The 16,391-nt window shown below is 43.5% G+C and overlaps 2 protein-coding genes across 3 annotated transcripts in view; both read right to left on the bottom strand.

Annotated features, from left to right (window-relative positions):
• Positions 1-2,944: 2,944 nt before the first annotated feature.
• MUSTN1 (musculoskeletal, embryonic nuclear protein 1) lies at positions 2,945-7,093 on the bottom strand. The gene is made up of 3 exons (XM_062008278.1): positions 6,903-7,093; positions 4,214-4,334; positions 2,945-3,403 (listed from the first exon to the last, which is right to left on the bottom strand). The coding sequence occupies exons 1-3, from the start codon at positions 6,909-6,911 to the stop codon at positions 3,297-3,299; spliced, it is 237 nt and encodes a 78-aa protein (XP_061864262.1). The 5' UTR covers positions 6,912-7,093; the 3' UTR covers positions 2,945-3,296.
• A 3,549-nt stretch (positions 7,094-10,642) lies between these two features.
• STIMATE (STIM activating enhancer) overlaps positions 10,643-16,391 on the bottom strand; it is a 37,594-nt gene continuing 31,845 nt past the window's right edge. For both annotated transcript variants that reach the window (XM_062008276.1, XM_062008275.1), the window contains 2 exons: positions 15,531-15,680; positions 10,643-14,655 (listed from right to left, as the gene is read on the bottom strand). In XM_062008276.1, the coding sequence (XP_061864260.1) occupies positions 14,539-14,655; positions 15,531-15,680 (267 nt within the window). In that variant the 3' untranslated portion in view covers positions 10,643-14,538. The remainder of the gene's footprint in view (positions 14,656-15,530; positions 15,681-16,391) is intronic.

The following is a 16,391-nucleotide window of genomic DNA, read 5'->3' as shown; positions in this document are numbered from 1 at the left end:
GCCTGTGGAAACGTGGGCATCTGTGTTTGCTCTGTTGCTATTTTACAGTGTCACCGTGGAGAGCATGTTTCCAGGGGCCTCAGATTTGTGAGGAGATGCTAATGCAGGCTCCATAATTTATTGCTTCAACAGACATTTACAAGTTCACCACAACGAGTCTGTTGAGCACAGCCTGGTCTTACAAGGCTTATGCTTTAAATAATGTTTTAAGAAAGTAAACTTCGCTTCTTCCAGGCAGACTGTTTATGCTCCTTGCAAATACTGTATTGTTTATAGCAGGACCTGTTAATGTGTATATTTTAATGAAAAATTAAACCTGCTGTACATTTGATTAACTTCTACAACTTGTATAATGCTTTAATCCCCTAAAATACACAGGATTATACACTTAGTGGCCTAAGATCCCCGAGAACCAAAGCTTTAGCTTTAATTAAGTGGATCTGTCAGCTTTGTAATACTCACATGTAAAATCACATGGACATTGGAGAGCACTGCAGCACTCAGTGCTTCTCACTCTGAGCAATGAAGATGCTGTGAAACGACTTCAAATTACCTTGGAGGAAGGATCTAAACATCTCCATCACAACAGCAGATACTTCTGAGTGCAAAATGACCTCAAAAGTCAAACCCTGGTGTTCAGACACTTCTCTGTCATCCTTTCTCATTAAGAAAATGAAGGAAAAAAAGAGAGAAAACATATTTTCCATGAATGGATGTCTTAGATTTGCAAGGATGAAGAAAAATGTCAACAGCTTCTCCAGGCAGCTTTCTATTTGTTCCTTTTACCTACAAGTATCTCCTGTCCTACAGCAGCAGCCAGTAATTTTCCAGCCCAGCAGCAAGACTGGGGACGGAGGAGAGCACAGCCCTTGCTGCCACAAACGTGCAGCAATTTTATCCCAAGGGTGCACTTCCACTCCAATGTATATTTTTCTGTTGAAGTCCATCTTAAAAGACAGAAAAAGTAAAAAAAGATCCATGGACCTGAGCACTTACTGTCACATTGGGAGACATCACAAATAATTGATCCTGAGGACATCCTGGAAATAAAGCTGTTAGCAAAACCCCACAGTTCTGGCAGATCACTTTGCTTGCCTGCCACAAGCAACCCGCAAGTCTGTGGGACACAGAAGCTTCTGTGCTTTGCTAAATTGGTACCAACATACATGAAGCCAGGTCTGAAATACAGCATCTTCTCTCTGCTGCTGCCCAAATTAGCCTAGGGAATTTGCAGCATTCAGGCACTTGCATCATACAGAAGAAAACAATAACATTTTGCCCTACTTGTCCCTCTCCATCATTTTTTCACTTATGAAAGTATCTCCTGCCAACTTCTCATCACAGATTAATTAAGGAAGGTTTGTAGAATGCAGTGCATTGAAAGCTTCAGTGTTACCAGGGTGGGAACTTAATTTTTCTGCTGTGTTATGTTCTAAGCTCTGAAGGGATCTTTCTCAGAGCAAAAGGCTGTTCTGGGTGAGCTGTAAGGACCCTGGGCCCCATGGAGAAATAGCATCTGGCAGAGAGAGGAGGCAGGGTCTTGGCTGCAAGTAATAATCTTGCAAGTGAAAGACATGAGACAGGGCAATACATCGGCCATATATTTAATTTTTAAGGAACCCTTGCCCTCAAACCCTAAGGATTTGCTGCTGCCTTATGTACGTTGCCTTCTGCAGCCTCTCTGCAAGCTTCATGAACATTGGCATGTTTTATCCATCAGGTGTTTGGGACACAAAGGCAAAGATGATATTCACAATGGACATAAACTTTTGATATCACTTTCATCTCTTAATCAGGTCTAACCTGTGCCAAATTAAAGTAATGATTTATTTAAAGGTGGTACCTACCTCACCATCCCCAGACATCCTGCCAGGGACTCAGGGTGGGAGAGAAGCACTGCAGCTGCCAACAAAGCAGAGAATTATCTGTGTTTGAGCATAAAGATCCAGCTGAGGGGTAATACTCAAATTTATAACCTTGAGGGAAAATAGGTTTGATATTTAATGCATCCAATCATGATGTAAACCAAGTTGCAAAAATCCATCTCCCACTCAGAGCGGGTTTGATGTCATACAGAGACATTCAGCTGCTCCTTCCTGCCATGTCAGGAGGGACACGGCAGCTGTGGCGCTGGTCTGCCACCCCACTTCTCACTTGATCTAACAGAACTTTGAGGATGTGAGGAAGAACCCATTGGGGAACAAGCTGAAAGCTCTTCTTTGTTGCTGGAGCTCTCTGACAGCCCAGCATTTTGCCTCCCAGTAGAGTTGTTTGTGGGTGAACTATAGTGGTACTGCCCTGGCGGCTGTGAGGGGGGAAGGCCTCAAGGCGGGAAGCTGTGAGGGGGAGAAACCTCGAGGTGGGAAGTTGTGAGGGGGAGAAGCCTCGAGATGGGAAGCTGTGAGGGGGAGAAACCTCGAGGTGGGAAGTTGTGAGGGGGAGAAGCCTCGAGATGGGAAGCTGTGAGGGGGAGAAACCTCGAGATGGGAAGTTGTGAGGGGGAGAAACCTTGAGATGGGAAGTTGTGAGGGGAGAAACCTTGAGGTGGGAAGCTGTGAGGGGAGAAACCTTGAGGTGGGAAGCTGTGAGGGGGAGAAGCCTTGAGGTGGGAAGCTGTGAGGGGGAGAAGCCTCGAGGGGGAGAAACCTTGAGGTGGGAAGCTGTGAGGGGGAGAAGCCTTGAGGTGGGAAGCTGTGAGGGGGAGAAGCCTCGAGGGGGAAGCTGTGAGGGGGAGAAGCCTCGAGGGGGAAGCTGTGAGGGGGAGAAGCCTTGAAGCAGGAAGTTTTGAGGGAGGGAAAGCCTCGAGGTGCAGAAAACGGGCATCCCTGGGGTCAGCACAGGTTTGGGTGAAGTCTCCAGTTTTCTCTGACACCCCTCAGTCAGCCCCTCCTCAGCTGCCTCTCGCCATGGGCACAGTGTGAAGAAATGACACTGACACCAAAACTGTGTCATCTGGATGTTTATTCTTTGCATTTGGCAGACTTGATTATAGCTTATACACCAAAGCATCCATAGAAATAATTGAAGCCTACATTGAAATCAGTCACCACCCTGTGCCAAGCTGTGTCCAACAGCCTTTTGTTATTAAACCATTATAAGCAAACACTGTTCAACACGTAGAAAGAAAGCACATAAAAATTAACATGGAAGCTGTACCCTTTGACAAGCATCTATTACCTATTAACAACTTACAGTAGAAATTAGCTGCTTAGGTCTACAGTGACTTCAGTGTAAAGGGAAGAAATCTGGGCAAATGTTACAAGAATCATGTGGGTGAGACACGTCCAGCTCCACCATCAGCCAAAGACGCTCTTGGCCGGCTCTCCTTTCGGCTTCTCAAAGACTGTTTCACCCCCTGTCCGATCCCGGCTGAACACAGAGGGTGCTGCACAACCCATTTGTTCTTGGAGAAGAAAACCAGGAGAAGCCATCAGTGAGGTAATATACTGAATGCAGGGGATAAACCAGTGCTGCTGAAATACACACACACATATATATCTATATATCTGCATTTCGTGACTATTTCATCTGTCCATTAACTTCCCAACCCTTAAAGGACAGTACTCCCACCCCAAATATAGGGCAGTTGACAGTAGATGTACATAAGAAATTGCTACCTTTGACTGTCCCAAAATCCCTTCAGGCACTTTAGAAACTTGGAAATTACTGATGTCCAGGCTATTATGCTGAAAGGGAGTTAAAATCAATCATTTTTCCTTATGGTCTCCCACTGTGGTGGAAAAGCAACAGAAAACCAGAGCACCAGGGGTGTCTAGTGCAAACAGCCATTCTCTTCTCTTCTCTCTTATCTTCTGTCCCTTTATCCCTCTCTCCCCTCAATTTCTACTTCATCTCAAATACATCAAATTCATCCATTTGAGAGGCCAGAAATCCCCTCATCTATAACCAAATCTTCAGTGTTTTGGGACCTCACTGACATTGACTATGGTCAATGGTTTGAACCCTGGTTCAGAAGGCAAAGGCACTCCCTCCCACTTTGTCCAGACAGGGAGAATGATCACTCCATGCAGAGCCCTGTTGGCATTTCTTGGTGCCATCAAGATGTAAAGTCCTGCACAGTCAGGGTCAGTGAGCACACTGCTGGCTGCCAATTTCTGCCAAAGAGCTGAAATGCACTTTCACTTGGAAAGAGCAATTAAGTCACTGTTTTATTTTGGAAGACTATTTAATTGTTCCCACCAAGGAAACTTACCACACTCCTTCATCACTTGGTAGGTTTTGGATTTAATTGCCTGGTTTTTGGAAAGGTTTCCTCTGGCTCCTTTGAGGTCTTCTTCCTTCACTGGAGGACGCTTCTTTTTCACTGGGGCTGGCTAAGAGATAGACATATTGCCCACACAGCAGGGTTTTGTGATTAGAAGCACAAGAAACAAAGCTGCCTTAACACAAAAGCTACAACATACAGAGTCATTCTGCAAGCACAGACCTGTGATTCAAGAACCTGTCCAATATTTGGGAAGGAAAGAAACCCTTCATTGCTAAATTGTGCTTGTGCTGACTACTTCTTTGGCAAATTGGTCAGAGAGATTCTGAAGTCTGGCTTGATTTAGTTGGAATAAACTTAACACTTGACCCATAGCTATTGATCTTGAACTTGAGAAACAAAGGCATTTGAGTACTCAATGGGGCTGTCTACAAGCATGTATGGAGCAGATCTGAACCTCTGAACTGAGGGCCCAAAGAAGGAGAAGGAAATCTGATATAGAAACAGATGCATCATCAGGAGGTGCACTACAACACCTAAGTGTTGTACAGTTTGTGTTGCCAGAAGAATGTCAGGGTTATATTGGTTCCTACCAGCCTACCCCTACCTTGACATGAGCATTTTAAAGCCAGGTACATTGTCAATCAGCAGCAGCCACACTGTTAACATTCCCTCTTCTATTTACTATTTTTACTCTTTAAGAAAGCCAAGGTCCCACCAGGCAGACCTTGGGGCAGGGGGCAGAGGCACAGGAGATAGGACTGAAAAAAGACTCACAGACTTCCAACTCTAACAGATTTGGACACTGAACCATCAACTAGAAACTTCTCTGACCATCTCTACGTACGTAGTGCTTCTGAGATTTGGGTGAGCACACTTACATGTTTTAGGCACTGTCTGTAAAGCTAAAAGCAGTTATGGAGGGAAACAAATCCCTCAATGCCTGGGAATAGCTGTAGCAGGAGCCCCAGGGAAGCCTGGCTGGCTCTGGGCAGGGCCAGGCTGGCTGCACTGGAGCCTTCTGCATGTTTCCTGCTGGCTCTAAATTCCTGGGAGTGCTCAGAATAGCTCCCTGTCAATCCTCTTTGCATGTGTTGTGGGAAACAAAACATGCACAAGACCTCTGGGGAAAACAATCCACAAGTAGCTAAAGCAAGCAAGGGGAAAGGGTGGTAGCAAACCCTTCAAAAACTCCCAACAGCTTTTGGTCAGTTAGCTGGTTAACCAAACATCCCTACAGCCAGGGTTTTGTTTGCCCATCTGTAATGAACATTGGCACATGATAGGAGCAGTTCCCCATGCCCACACTGTGGCCCACAGGCAGCCAGTTCAGACCTATGTTGGCTCCAGCATGGAAAGCCAAAGAAACACCCTTCTTTTGTGAACAGGAATAAGAAACTTGCTAAGGTCTTTCACTTATTATTGGAAAGACACAATAAATGTGAGGCTTCTTTCCACTGGGACAAGGGACTGGGAAAGGAAAGGAGGCACTTGAGATGCACCAAGACACAGCCAGGCTGAGCAGAACTATTAAATTTCACCCAGCTATTTTAGAATAAAGCCCCTTATGCTTTGATTACAGGTGGATTTTCCACTAGGACAGCTGCCATGGATCAACTGGCTGCCAGCTAAGAAGCAAAAGCCAGCTGCACAGCAAGGTCACTAAGAGCCAGAGGTGAGCCCTCGTGCTGCCAGCACCAGCAGCTGCCAGTGTGGTGGCCACACGACTGCTAATTGCTCCCAACTCCAGTGCATTTGTAGCAGGGTTTGGCAGGAGCCGTTCCCAGCCGGTGCAGCAGCACAGCCTGCACTTCATCTCCTCCTGTCACAAGTCAAAAAGTTTTGGCTTACAGGACACATGATTGGTCTTTTAAGTCTCCTTTTTTTGGAGTAAAGAAAACAAGCTGAACTGAGTTATTCTGTGTAGTCAGAGGAGTGTGTCCTATCCTGCCCATGCCCTCCCTCTCCATCCCACTCTCACACTGGGGAAGGCTCTGCCAGACACTCACAGCTTGCCTTGAAAACTGAATTGATATGAAAACATCAACATTTCTGAACTAATGTTAAGATGACTTTAAAACATTACTGGGGAACACAGCAAAGACAAAACATTAGTAACAAAATCAACATGAAAGTGTGCAATACAAAGTTTCAGTCCTAGATATTGCATCCTAACAGTTACAACTTCAGTCACACTCTCCCTGCACCTCGATACATTGAGCTTCACAGAGCAGCACACTTCAGTATAGCCACAGCCTTTCAAAACTGATCCCAACATCTCAAACCCGTCGTCTGAGAAAGCATGTTGCAAAAGCAGGAATCATTCCTTCTGTGAGATGTCCCAAACCAGAGCAGTGGAAATGGGGCTCTTCCCTTCTTACAGAAATAAAAGGATTTATGGTAAACCAGAACATTTTAACACTCAATTAATTGTGTGAAGTTGCTTTCCTTCCTCACCATAATGATCCCTCCTAACGATCTACTTGTTACAATATATAAAGGGAGTGTTTAAATACTTCAACACAACCAAACCAACCACACAGAGCAGAAAAGCCAAAGCCAGTGATTAAGGAGAGTAACTTGCTACTAAGCTGTTCCATGCACACAGTCTAAAACAGCAACACATTTGTCAGGCCCCCTGCTCCAAGGCCAGCCAGGCTTACAGAGATCTCCCTACCTGTGACATAACTGCGGGGCTCACTCGGCCGTAATCCCCTCCGAGGCCGTTTCCCGGCTCTGATTAAATCCAGCCCGTGCACTCTGTGAATGTCTGGTTTTTTTCCTCGACTTATATAGAGCATCTAACATGAAGTCATTCGCTGGGTCATTTTCCCAAACCAGAACCCTGGCTGACTGGGGCTGACAGAGGCTGTTGTTGCTGAAGGGTTTATTCTTAGCGATGACTGGGGGCTGCAGCATTCGCCGTGCCCAGGGAGGGACGGGGCTGGGCACTGACGGGAGCAGACAGCTGTGGCAGTGGGACCACGGGGAAGCCCGGTCCCCTACACAAACAACTTCCCAGGGGGGCCACTGAAGCTCTATTTATAACTTTAAAAGGCAAAACTTTGTTATGGACACAAAACTGACTGAATCCTCTGGATGGGGGAGGAAGATGGGTTGTATTTCTCCCTCAGCGTAACAAAACGTGCCCTCTCTGAAGGTTATACAAACCTAACATCCAAAGCAGAACACTGTGCTCTAAATTGCTTTTGCACGGGGACATTTAAGAGCATTTTGTGTATTTTGAAGAGTTAATAAAATAGGATATGGTTTGACCCCTGCAGTTCCATTGTTTAACTTGCCCTGACGCCAGCTCTTATGCAACCAAGAGTGTACAAATCGGTTCCTACTTACAGCACTATTACTGAAATTAATCATTTCACCTGTTTTCTGTGTAGGAATGGATGACTCAGACACAAGGTCAGTGTTCCTCACTGTGCCTGCTGACAGTTGTCAATTTTTGTCAGAACTTTTAAGATTTGTTCTCTAAACAAGTTTTCTCTAATTAAATGGGAACCCCTCCAACCCTCTAAGCACAAATTCTGAGCTTTATTATTGAAAGAGGCTTTCTTAGGTTGGGTTTTTTGATAGTTTCTTTACATCAGTTCCTTATATCATGTAAAAACCTGCTTCTGTGACTGCACTCCACACCTACAGAAACCCCAGACTCCAGCCAGGCACGTTAACATGGGAAAGGCAGACGTGGCAGACCTCCAAACATCTTTTCCTAGTAACATTGACTGTTGTAGCGATAGGAAGTTGCCCTTTTCTTGAGCTCCACCTGTGTTTTGTTGAGGCCACAGAGAGCAGCACAGCACACAAACTAAAACTGCTATTTTCCATTATGGAAAGGTGGCATCAATACCACAACTCCAATGTCATCAGGAGCGTGGGATCTGTTGGTTGTGAACTAACCCCTAGGCCTCTGGGTGCCCATTTGGCTTTAAGCTGAACTCTTTCTAGGCCTGAGGAGATGCCTTCCTTTAAGTGACTATTGGGAGAAGTCAGTAGGTTCAGCAGCAGTCTGGATGTTGCATACTTACACACTCCTGATGTTGAACCTCTATTTGGGACACACAGCTTAGTAAACAAGATGAAAAGTTTCTGTGGAGCAGTAGTGCCTTTCAGCAGGCCACAGGCCAACAAAGCAGAAAGAAAAACCACTGACCTTAGGAAAAACAGCACATTCTTTTTCTATTGTTCAAAGTAACCTCTCTTTCTCTACTTAGATGTTTCTCTAGAGCCTTGCAAGTGTCACCATGCTGACGCCATCTATAAGAACAGGAAAATAACACTCTACGTGTTTAAAGCAAACAATTCAAGGCACTGAACTGTTTTACCTCCTTCACCTTTCAAAATGGCTTCATTTAATTGGTGCTAAATATTCCTCACTCTAAAGCAACAAGCTAGGCTTCCATGGCAGTTTAACTTATACAAATGAAAACACCTTCAGCCTGCATGCTCTCTGGGGGAAGGAGACAAGGCACTTCAGAGGTTGGCAGCGTATCCTGAAGTTTCTAAGACATCCCCCATGGCCAGGACAATTCTTTTCTCTAAACCAATGCAACAAGCACAGCCACTTCCTCTAACAGACCATAAGCCAATTTTTCCTCACAAAGAAGCCACCTAAATCTACAGGTACTTACGTTTCAGAGTAGAAATCCTGCTCAGCTGGCTGAGGTCCTGAGATCTGTTAAATGGGACATGAATGACAACGAAAAGATAGGCTTATTTCTTTAATAGCATGTAAATTAACCCTCTTGCATCTTCCCCTGCAACATTAAGTGTTGAAAACTCCTTTGCTGCAGTGAAAATATGGCGATGACCATGGAGAAATCAGTGAATGGTCACACATCTGACCAGATGCCCTGTGACCTCCAGAAGACATAGATCTCACAGTGATTTGACTTATCCAGGAAACTACTTACATCCATCAGTGGGCTGACAGGCTTGATAGGTTGATGATTCTCCAAACTCCCTTTAAGGATGCAGTGGATATGGGGCTACTTGTGTGTAGCAGGTGGAAAGTAATGGAAGCAAGGGGCAAACGTGACAGAGGAGTTACAGAGGTAGCAGAGGATCAACACCGTGCAGGTCCAGCCCAGCAGAACACACTAAACTGCACCCACCAGGAAAGGGAGGGGTGATGGCAACAGCAGCTTATTAAAAAGCAGATTTCTGCTCTATTCTGGTACAGAGGTACCAAACTCTCACCACTTGCAGCCCTAAAAACCATCCATCACCTGCACAAGGTCATGTTACAGCTCCACAGCAAGCCAGCTCTCATCCCACATTCCCCTTCATTCCTCCAGCACGCTTACCTTGCCATACCTCAGGGAACAAGACACCTGCAGTAAAATAGCACCATTTTGCCTCAGAACAGAAAGAAAATCCCATGTTGGTTCTGTTGGGCATAGTCCAAGGGCTTGCTGCAGACCCTCAGATAATCAAACTGCTTCCCCAGAGCTTAAGAGACCACTCTGTACTCTCTATGTATAGAGCATGTGGGAGTGATGTCTTCATCAGAAATGAATCAACACTGCCTGGCTCTTTCCTTTTTGCAGAGTTTTGGGAAGTGGTAGAGATTAAAGTGAGGAAGGCAGGCATTTGTCATCTCCAGCATGTTGCCCTTTGGAGACAGGGGACAGAGGGGCTGCTTGGTCCCAGAACGAGACATCCCCACATGGCCCTTTTCTGTCTTGGGGAGGTACCACATGAGTCCTGTGATACAAGGCACTGCACAATCAATGCCTCAACAGGATCCTCACACATCTTCCCTCCACTTACATTTCTACTACCTGCTGCAAACAACTCAGAAGAGGTGCAGAAGATAAAACAGGTTAATGTGCTACCAAATCAGGCTGTGCCTCTGCCAAGGGACAGGACATTGCAGGCAAAGTCAGAATTTTCCAAGTTTACACATCCTTGTTGCCAATGACCAAAAAAGTCTGACTTTGCTCCAAATGCCAAGGGCAGCCTGTGATCATCAGCTGTGTGGTTAAAGCATTTTAACATCCTACACTCTGTAAAGCCTCGGGTCAGTGGTCTGCAATCTCAGGAGCTCTCAAGCTGCACATCAAAGGTTTTATTCTCCATTTGAAAATACAGATGGTTATTTCCCATGTGAGTACACACAGAGGGCAAAATCCCTCCTCTGGGAACAGAGCCAAGAGGAGCTTGTGAGGATTCTTACAGCTGTAAACAGAACTTTCTACTTAAGAGCAGCAGTCTCTCCAACTGACCTGGGACTTGCCATTAAGGTAAATGAATAAATTGAAATGAATCCCAACATAAGACTGAAAAAGGTGAGATTTGCAGTTCTGAAGTTCAACTCGTGCAGCAAAAGCTGCTTCCTGCAACAGCCCATTATAAACACTGACACACACACTTTGAAACAGACCAAGTATAAAACAAGTGTACAAATCTGTAATAAGTCAAACTTTATTGTAAACTGTAATACAATGTCATTACATCAGATACCCTTAGAAGTTGAAGGTAACACCACTGATCAAACAAAATGGTCCAAAACAGAGGGCAGCAGAATACAGCTGTTGGTTTTGCTCACATGGGGCTATACTCTGAACTTACAAACAAACCCAACAATCAGTTTGAGACGGATACCCACACAAGACAAACACACCTACAAAAGAGTCCCTTTTTTAAAGATACTGCAGTTTTACTTTGTAAAACCATAGTAATCATTTTCAGTAATTGAACTGGAAACTTCACCTATAAAAGTTTGCACGCCTATGCTGTACATCTGCTCTGACTCCATGTGGCTGCATTTAATTCGCTTTCGTGACCATTTTCTCCTGTGAAAAGCACAGCAAAGCTGCAAACATGGGTTAGTCAAGCACAGTGGCAGGAATTCCTCGTGATGCTCAGCCCCCAGCAGAGCGGAGAGCCCACGCCTCCCTCCCCAGGCCCCGCTGGAGCGGAGCGGCCACCTCAGAGGCGATCACTTTGCATTGCTCTAATTTGCAACTCAGTTTCTGAGTTTTCCCTGAAGAAAAGCTATAGTATGTTTTAGTCAGCAACATTAACATACTGCATTTACCTACTTAAAATAAGACAAGGGGACCTGAACATACTACAGCCAGAACTTGAAAAAAAAATCACATATTGGACGACAGCAGTGTATGAAAATTATGCAGATGTGTCACAGGTCAGATATTAGAAACACTTAATACATTTAAGTTGACCATTCTTGGTAAAGGCAATCTCCACCAATACTTCTGCCTCTCTTCTGGAAGTTACAAACCTTTCTCTTACTTTGGCAAATACTACATAGCTTATTTTCATTAATCAGAACCACATCCTTTAGAGCACTGTCCGAATTAAACCTTTGCTATGAGCTGTCCTGCAGTACGTTTACCAGGCATCAATTTAGAGCTCCATTTGAGGACAACACAAGCACCATCACGTTGCAATATTGTTACTGGTTCAACCCTTTATGAAAAATTTCCCTCAGACTGTAGTGCCAACACATTTCAATGAACAGTAAGACATAGTGAAGCACTAGGCACATGCTTCCTCCTCACACGTGGAAGCTCTTCAGACAAGAGCACTTGTCCTACTTGTACCTTCTGCAACAATTCCAATTTTTACCTTACAAAGAGGAAAACTGACAATTTCAGATTTTCCACCTCTTTCACCTGATAACAACAAACAGAAAAAAAGCCCAGCCAGTTTCTGTTACTTCACTGTGCTCATGATTAACATTTCCACCTTAGAAGCGACAGTCAGAGCTGTTTTTCCCCTCTGAAGATATGCTCCTCCTGTTACTACTGGGGTATTTAAAACACTTCTGTCTCTTTGGCTCATAGTGCTTTACTACATCATCTTGCTAGGCATACCAAAATCTCAAGCTAACATTTAAGCACTTAAGACAGGAAAAATGAGGCATTCATATACCTTTGCCACAACCACCTACAAGAAACCGCTCCACTGTTTTGTACTTGGTCAGTAAGTTTGAGATCTGCTCAAAACAAACGTTTTACGTGATTAAGGCCATAATTTTATCCTGATGCTTCACAGACTAAACGTGAGACTAGAACTAGAAGGAGTTTTTGATAATTTCAGTAGCTGGAGAAAAGGAGGGAAAAATGAGAGCTCGTACAGTTAAATTTGTGTGCGCTGCTCAGTAACGTCTGACGGCCGGTGAGGACAGTGATGGCTGTGCAGTGGCATGTAGCACGTGGCAAACGGCTTTATTTCACTCTCTGAAATAGAACAAATCCTATGCTTCAAAAAAAGATATAAATGCTGACATTTGCAACAAAAGCCAGCCCTAGCTCTTAAATCCCTTGGGAAAAGTGAGCTGTGTGGGACTGTTCTGTTGGTGGAAATGAATTCCTTGAAGTACTGTGCTTTTGGAGGTATGCGCCTGCCCAGTGGTAAACAGAGAGGATGCAAGTCACACAGCTGATGAAAACAACCCCACAAAAGACCTAGAACAGAGGCAACACTGATTAGGGACACTTCCCTATCCCCCCCACCCCCTCACTTCAGAGTAACTCAAACTTCCATTGTCATTAGGCTAAAACAAACACTAGTACTTAAACTTATTGCAGTTATTACATTTCAGTGCACAGTAACAGAGGTCAGTGGCTCAACTAAACTGACAAACATTAGGTTTGGTAAAGTGTCCCTTTGAGCCGTCTGGATGCACTGAGGTGTACCCAAAGCCTTCAACACTGCGTTCACCTCGGCAGCCAAGCAGTGAAAAGGAATGCTGGAACAGTGAAAGGGAGCACGGGAGCGCACAGTTCGGTACTGACTAAGGCCCAAGAACCCCTTTGAAGTGGTCTGGATAATAAATCACATTAAGACCTAGTAAATCTATAAAAAATGTAAAAAATCTTAAAAAGTTCTGAGCAGTTTTCCAAGGAAACTGTTTGGTTTAAGGCTTGGAACATTTCTGATGTCCACATACTACAACAGATTTGCAATTAAGGTCTGTTATCACCTCTTTGACACATCACCTTGTCCTGCACAACCTTTCAGAAACAATCACTCTGAGAAGATGCAAAGCAAAAGGATGTCACTGAGAACATGCCTACAAGGTTTCAGATCAGCACATGTTGTCAATCACCAGAACACAGACGCTGGAAATCACAAACATTCTGTAGTAACAACTGCACCTCTCCGTTCTTTCTTTTCACTACTAAAAGATACTCAGACTTGATGAAAATTAAACAGGAGGGACTTTTTTTTTTAGAGCATTAATTAGCAGATTACTTTTCTAACAAAACAAAAGGGATGGAGTTGTTTGCAGTATCATAGCACAGCTGGTTCCATCTGATCATGGGCCTGTACCACAGGCCTTACACAGAGGAAACGTTCCATCTCTTTTGGGTCATGAGAGGTATGCACAAGAGACTTGCAGAACCAGAAATAATTAGTCATCCATAGATATTCATTTCACAAATAAGCTACCACAACAGATTCCTGTTACACACTAAAGTGCACGTTTGTCAAATATGCAAACACCACCTTCTATTGAAAAAGGCATTTTCAACTTACGTGGTCAAAAGCACACTTAGGACTGCATTTTTAGTGATATTTGGTGACTTCAGCAGTGACAGAGAGCTTTTCCCTTTGCAATCCCTTTTTCTTAAACCAGGACACAAGGATAAATAAGATTCTTCACTACAGATCTTTAGACCTGTTGTGCACAAAAAAAGGGAACTGCATCCTTTTCTCTGACAAAGAGAATCTTTAAATACAACTGTATGAAAATATAACTTAAATATAAAATAGTCAAATAGATTTGAGGAGAACTTGGAAAAACATCTTTGTTCCACCTATTAGTTCCATAGGTACCTGGTAGCAAGTAAACATCTGTACTTAAAAAAATAACGTTAAGTTACAGCTTGTAACCATAAACTATTCTGCACTAGGAATTATGCTGCAAAAGCCAGTTTTAGTAATAAAACACACTCCTCGAACTTAGTTGATTCTGATGCCTTTTTGAGAACATCTTAAACTGCATCACCAGTGACCATAAGTGAAAGATTGCTGTATCCGTTTCCTAGGATCTTCTCTGAAATGTCAGATACAAAATCTCCTCAGCCACCAGTCCTTAACAACGCTGTGTTTTCCATCCGTGATGAAAAGACATTCTTGCATAATTGGTCAGTGTGTCTGTAGTGCAACTGAACTGGAAATCTTCCAACTGCCTGCATTCTGTTGGTAGATCTTGCTTTTAAGTCACTTTGTATGGAAAGGGAGATGCAATTGCAACATTAAACCCCACTGACTGAAGGTTTTTTTTGCCATGAAACCTGCAAATACACAGGTCAGGGAATGTGTCATACAGGCAGACCAAAACGATGCTTCTTTTTCTTAATGGGCTTTAAGTTGGTCAGTCTGCGCAGGTCCTCTTCAGCATCCGATTCCTCCATCTCATCATCTGCTGAAATCAGGATCTAGAAACAAATTACAGCTTCTGAGCAACATGGATTGAAGTCACATTCTTTCTTCATTCTACTTTTAACCCTTTGTTTTGTTTGCAAAGCAACTTATTACTTGCTCAAGGACGAGCTTACAGAAGGCAATATGGATTTACTGCCAGTACTATTTGAGTCATAGTTCCTGTCTGGAACCCCCAGTTAGCTTCAAAGAAGGGTGCATGCATATTAACCTCTACTACAATCACTGAGCTTAAACCTAAAGAAATGATTCCAGCACCTCAAGAACAGTGGGGGTGGCAGAATAAGGGAAAATATGTAAGGTCTCTATTCCCACTGGTAATACTGCAGCCATTAATAAAATGAAAAGACCATATCAATAACACTGTCTATAATGCAGCAAAGTTACATTAGCCAACTAAAGCCAAAAAACTTACTTTTAAAGACACCACCTACCCCTCAGCTCAAGTGAAAACTGCCCACTTAATATCATTTAGAAGTAACTTCTGCTAGGGCAGGATGTAAATATCTCTCCAAGAGCAGGTCAGTCACCTTCACCAGCTTCCTCTCACTTGAAGTGATTAATTACTCTTTGAATTAGAATTTTTCATTAGTTTTATATTCTGTGTGGGTTTTTCTTTCAGCAGCATAACAACTCACTTGTGATATTTAAATATATTCTTATGCCTTCCTGTCTGTCTGGAAGGAAATTAACTCCCACGAGTGGTGTAGCAATGCCATTTCTCTTACCTGGTTTTCAAATGCTAGAAACTACTGGGAGAGGGACACACAAAGAAAATTAAAACTCAGTTGACAGTGTTACAATGAAATCAATGGCATGAGGCATGAACTGTATTGATATTGCATTAATTGCAGTAATTAACTCTACATACTTCTGACTCTGACTCTTCATGTGATGCTGCTCTCCTGTATCGGACTTTACTTCCATTTCTTGAATCTTGTCCTGCTTCCTTTTCTTCAAGTTTAGCTTTTGTTTTCCCTTTCTTCATAAGAAAATTATCTACTACCCAGAACATTAATGCCTGTTGAAGAGAAAGGGGAAGTGGCAGTTCAGTTCTCCTCAGAGTAGAATATGTTCATTCAGTCAGTATTTCAACAGATTTATTAAAACTTCGACAGTAATTCTGAATTAACCAAACGGGTAAAATCTTACACAGGCACACAGTCACATGGCTTATTACACATTGCATGAGTGCTCTAGAACATAACTACTTTATTCCTTTGCAAAAAGGAACAAAATAAGAAAAGTAGCTGCTATTCAGAGTGGTCATACATTAACTCTGCAGGGAGAGATGTGAACGGTTTAGGCAGACATCTCAGTGAAACAGACTATTGGTTCTCAAAAGATAAAAGCCTATGCTTGGACAAATTAATGAAAGAAAAGAAAAATCACCTGCAGTTATCAAATGCAAGGATAACCACCACCTCTGGCTCTAGTCCCTAAATCCCAGATTACTGGAAGAGCATACTTTAGGCAGGATGACTGCACACTTGCCCTTTTCCTCTGCTCCATCATAGGACAGTCACTATTAGCCATGGGCAGACACAGGATACTTCACAGTACAGCTGTCCTTAGACCAACTGTTTCCTAAAGCAAATTTCATTATGATTTTATAATCTCTATGTCAGTATTTCAGCACTACATAAAATCTACTGAAGTCATCAGGCCAAACAGGCCTATGAGGCATGTCAGCACCCCTCCTGAGGCTTGCTTCTTAGCTCAACATGGATTT

The sequence above is a fragment of the Colius striatus genome, chromosome 15 (assembly GCF_028858725.1).
Source record: "Colius striatus isolate bColStr4 chromosome 15, bColStr4.1.hap1, whole genome shotgun sequence".
Lineage (NCBI taxonomy): Eukaryota > Metazoa > Chordata > Aves > Coliiformes > Coliidae > Colius > Colius striatus.
Note: the sequence above shows the minus strand (reverse complement) of the source record. Positions and strands in the feature narration are given on the sequence as shown.

Excerpts from the sequence above, each read along its gene's own strand:
- MUSTN1 (XM_062008278.1), bottom strand. Across the intron at positions 3,404-4,213 it reads CCAAGTGATGAAGGAGTGTG|AACAAATGGGTTGTGCAGCA; the intron begins GTAAGTTTCCTT and ends TTCTTCTCCAAG.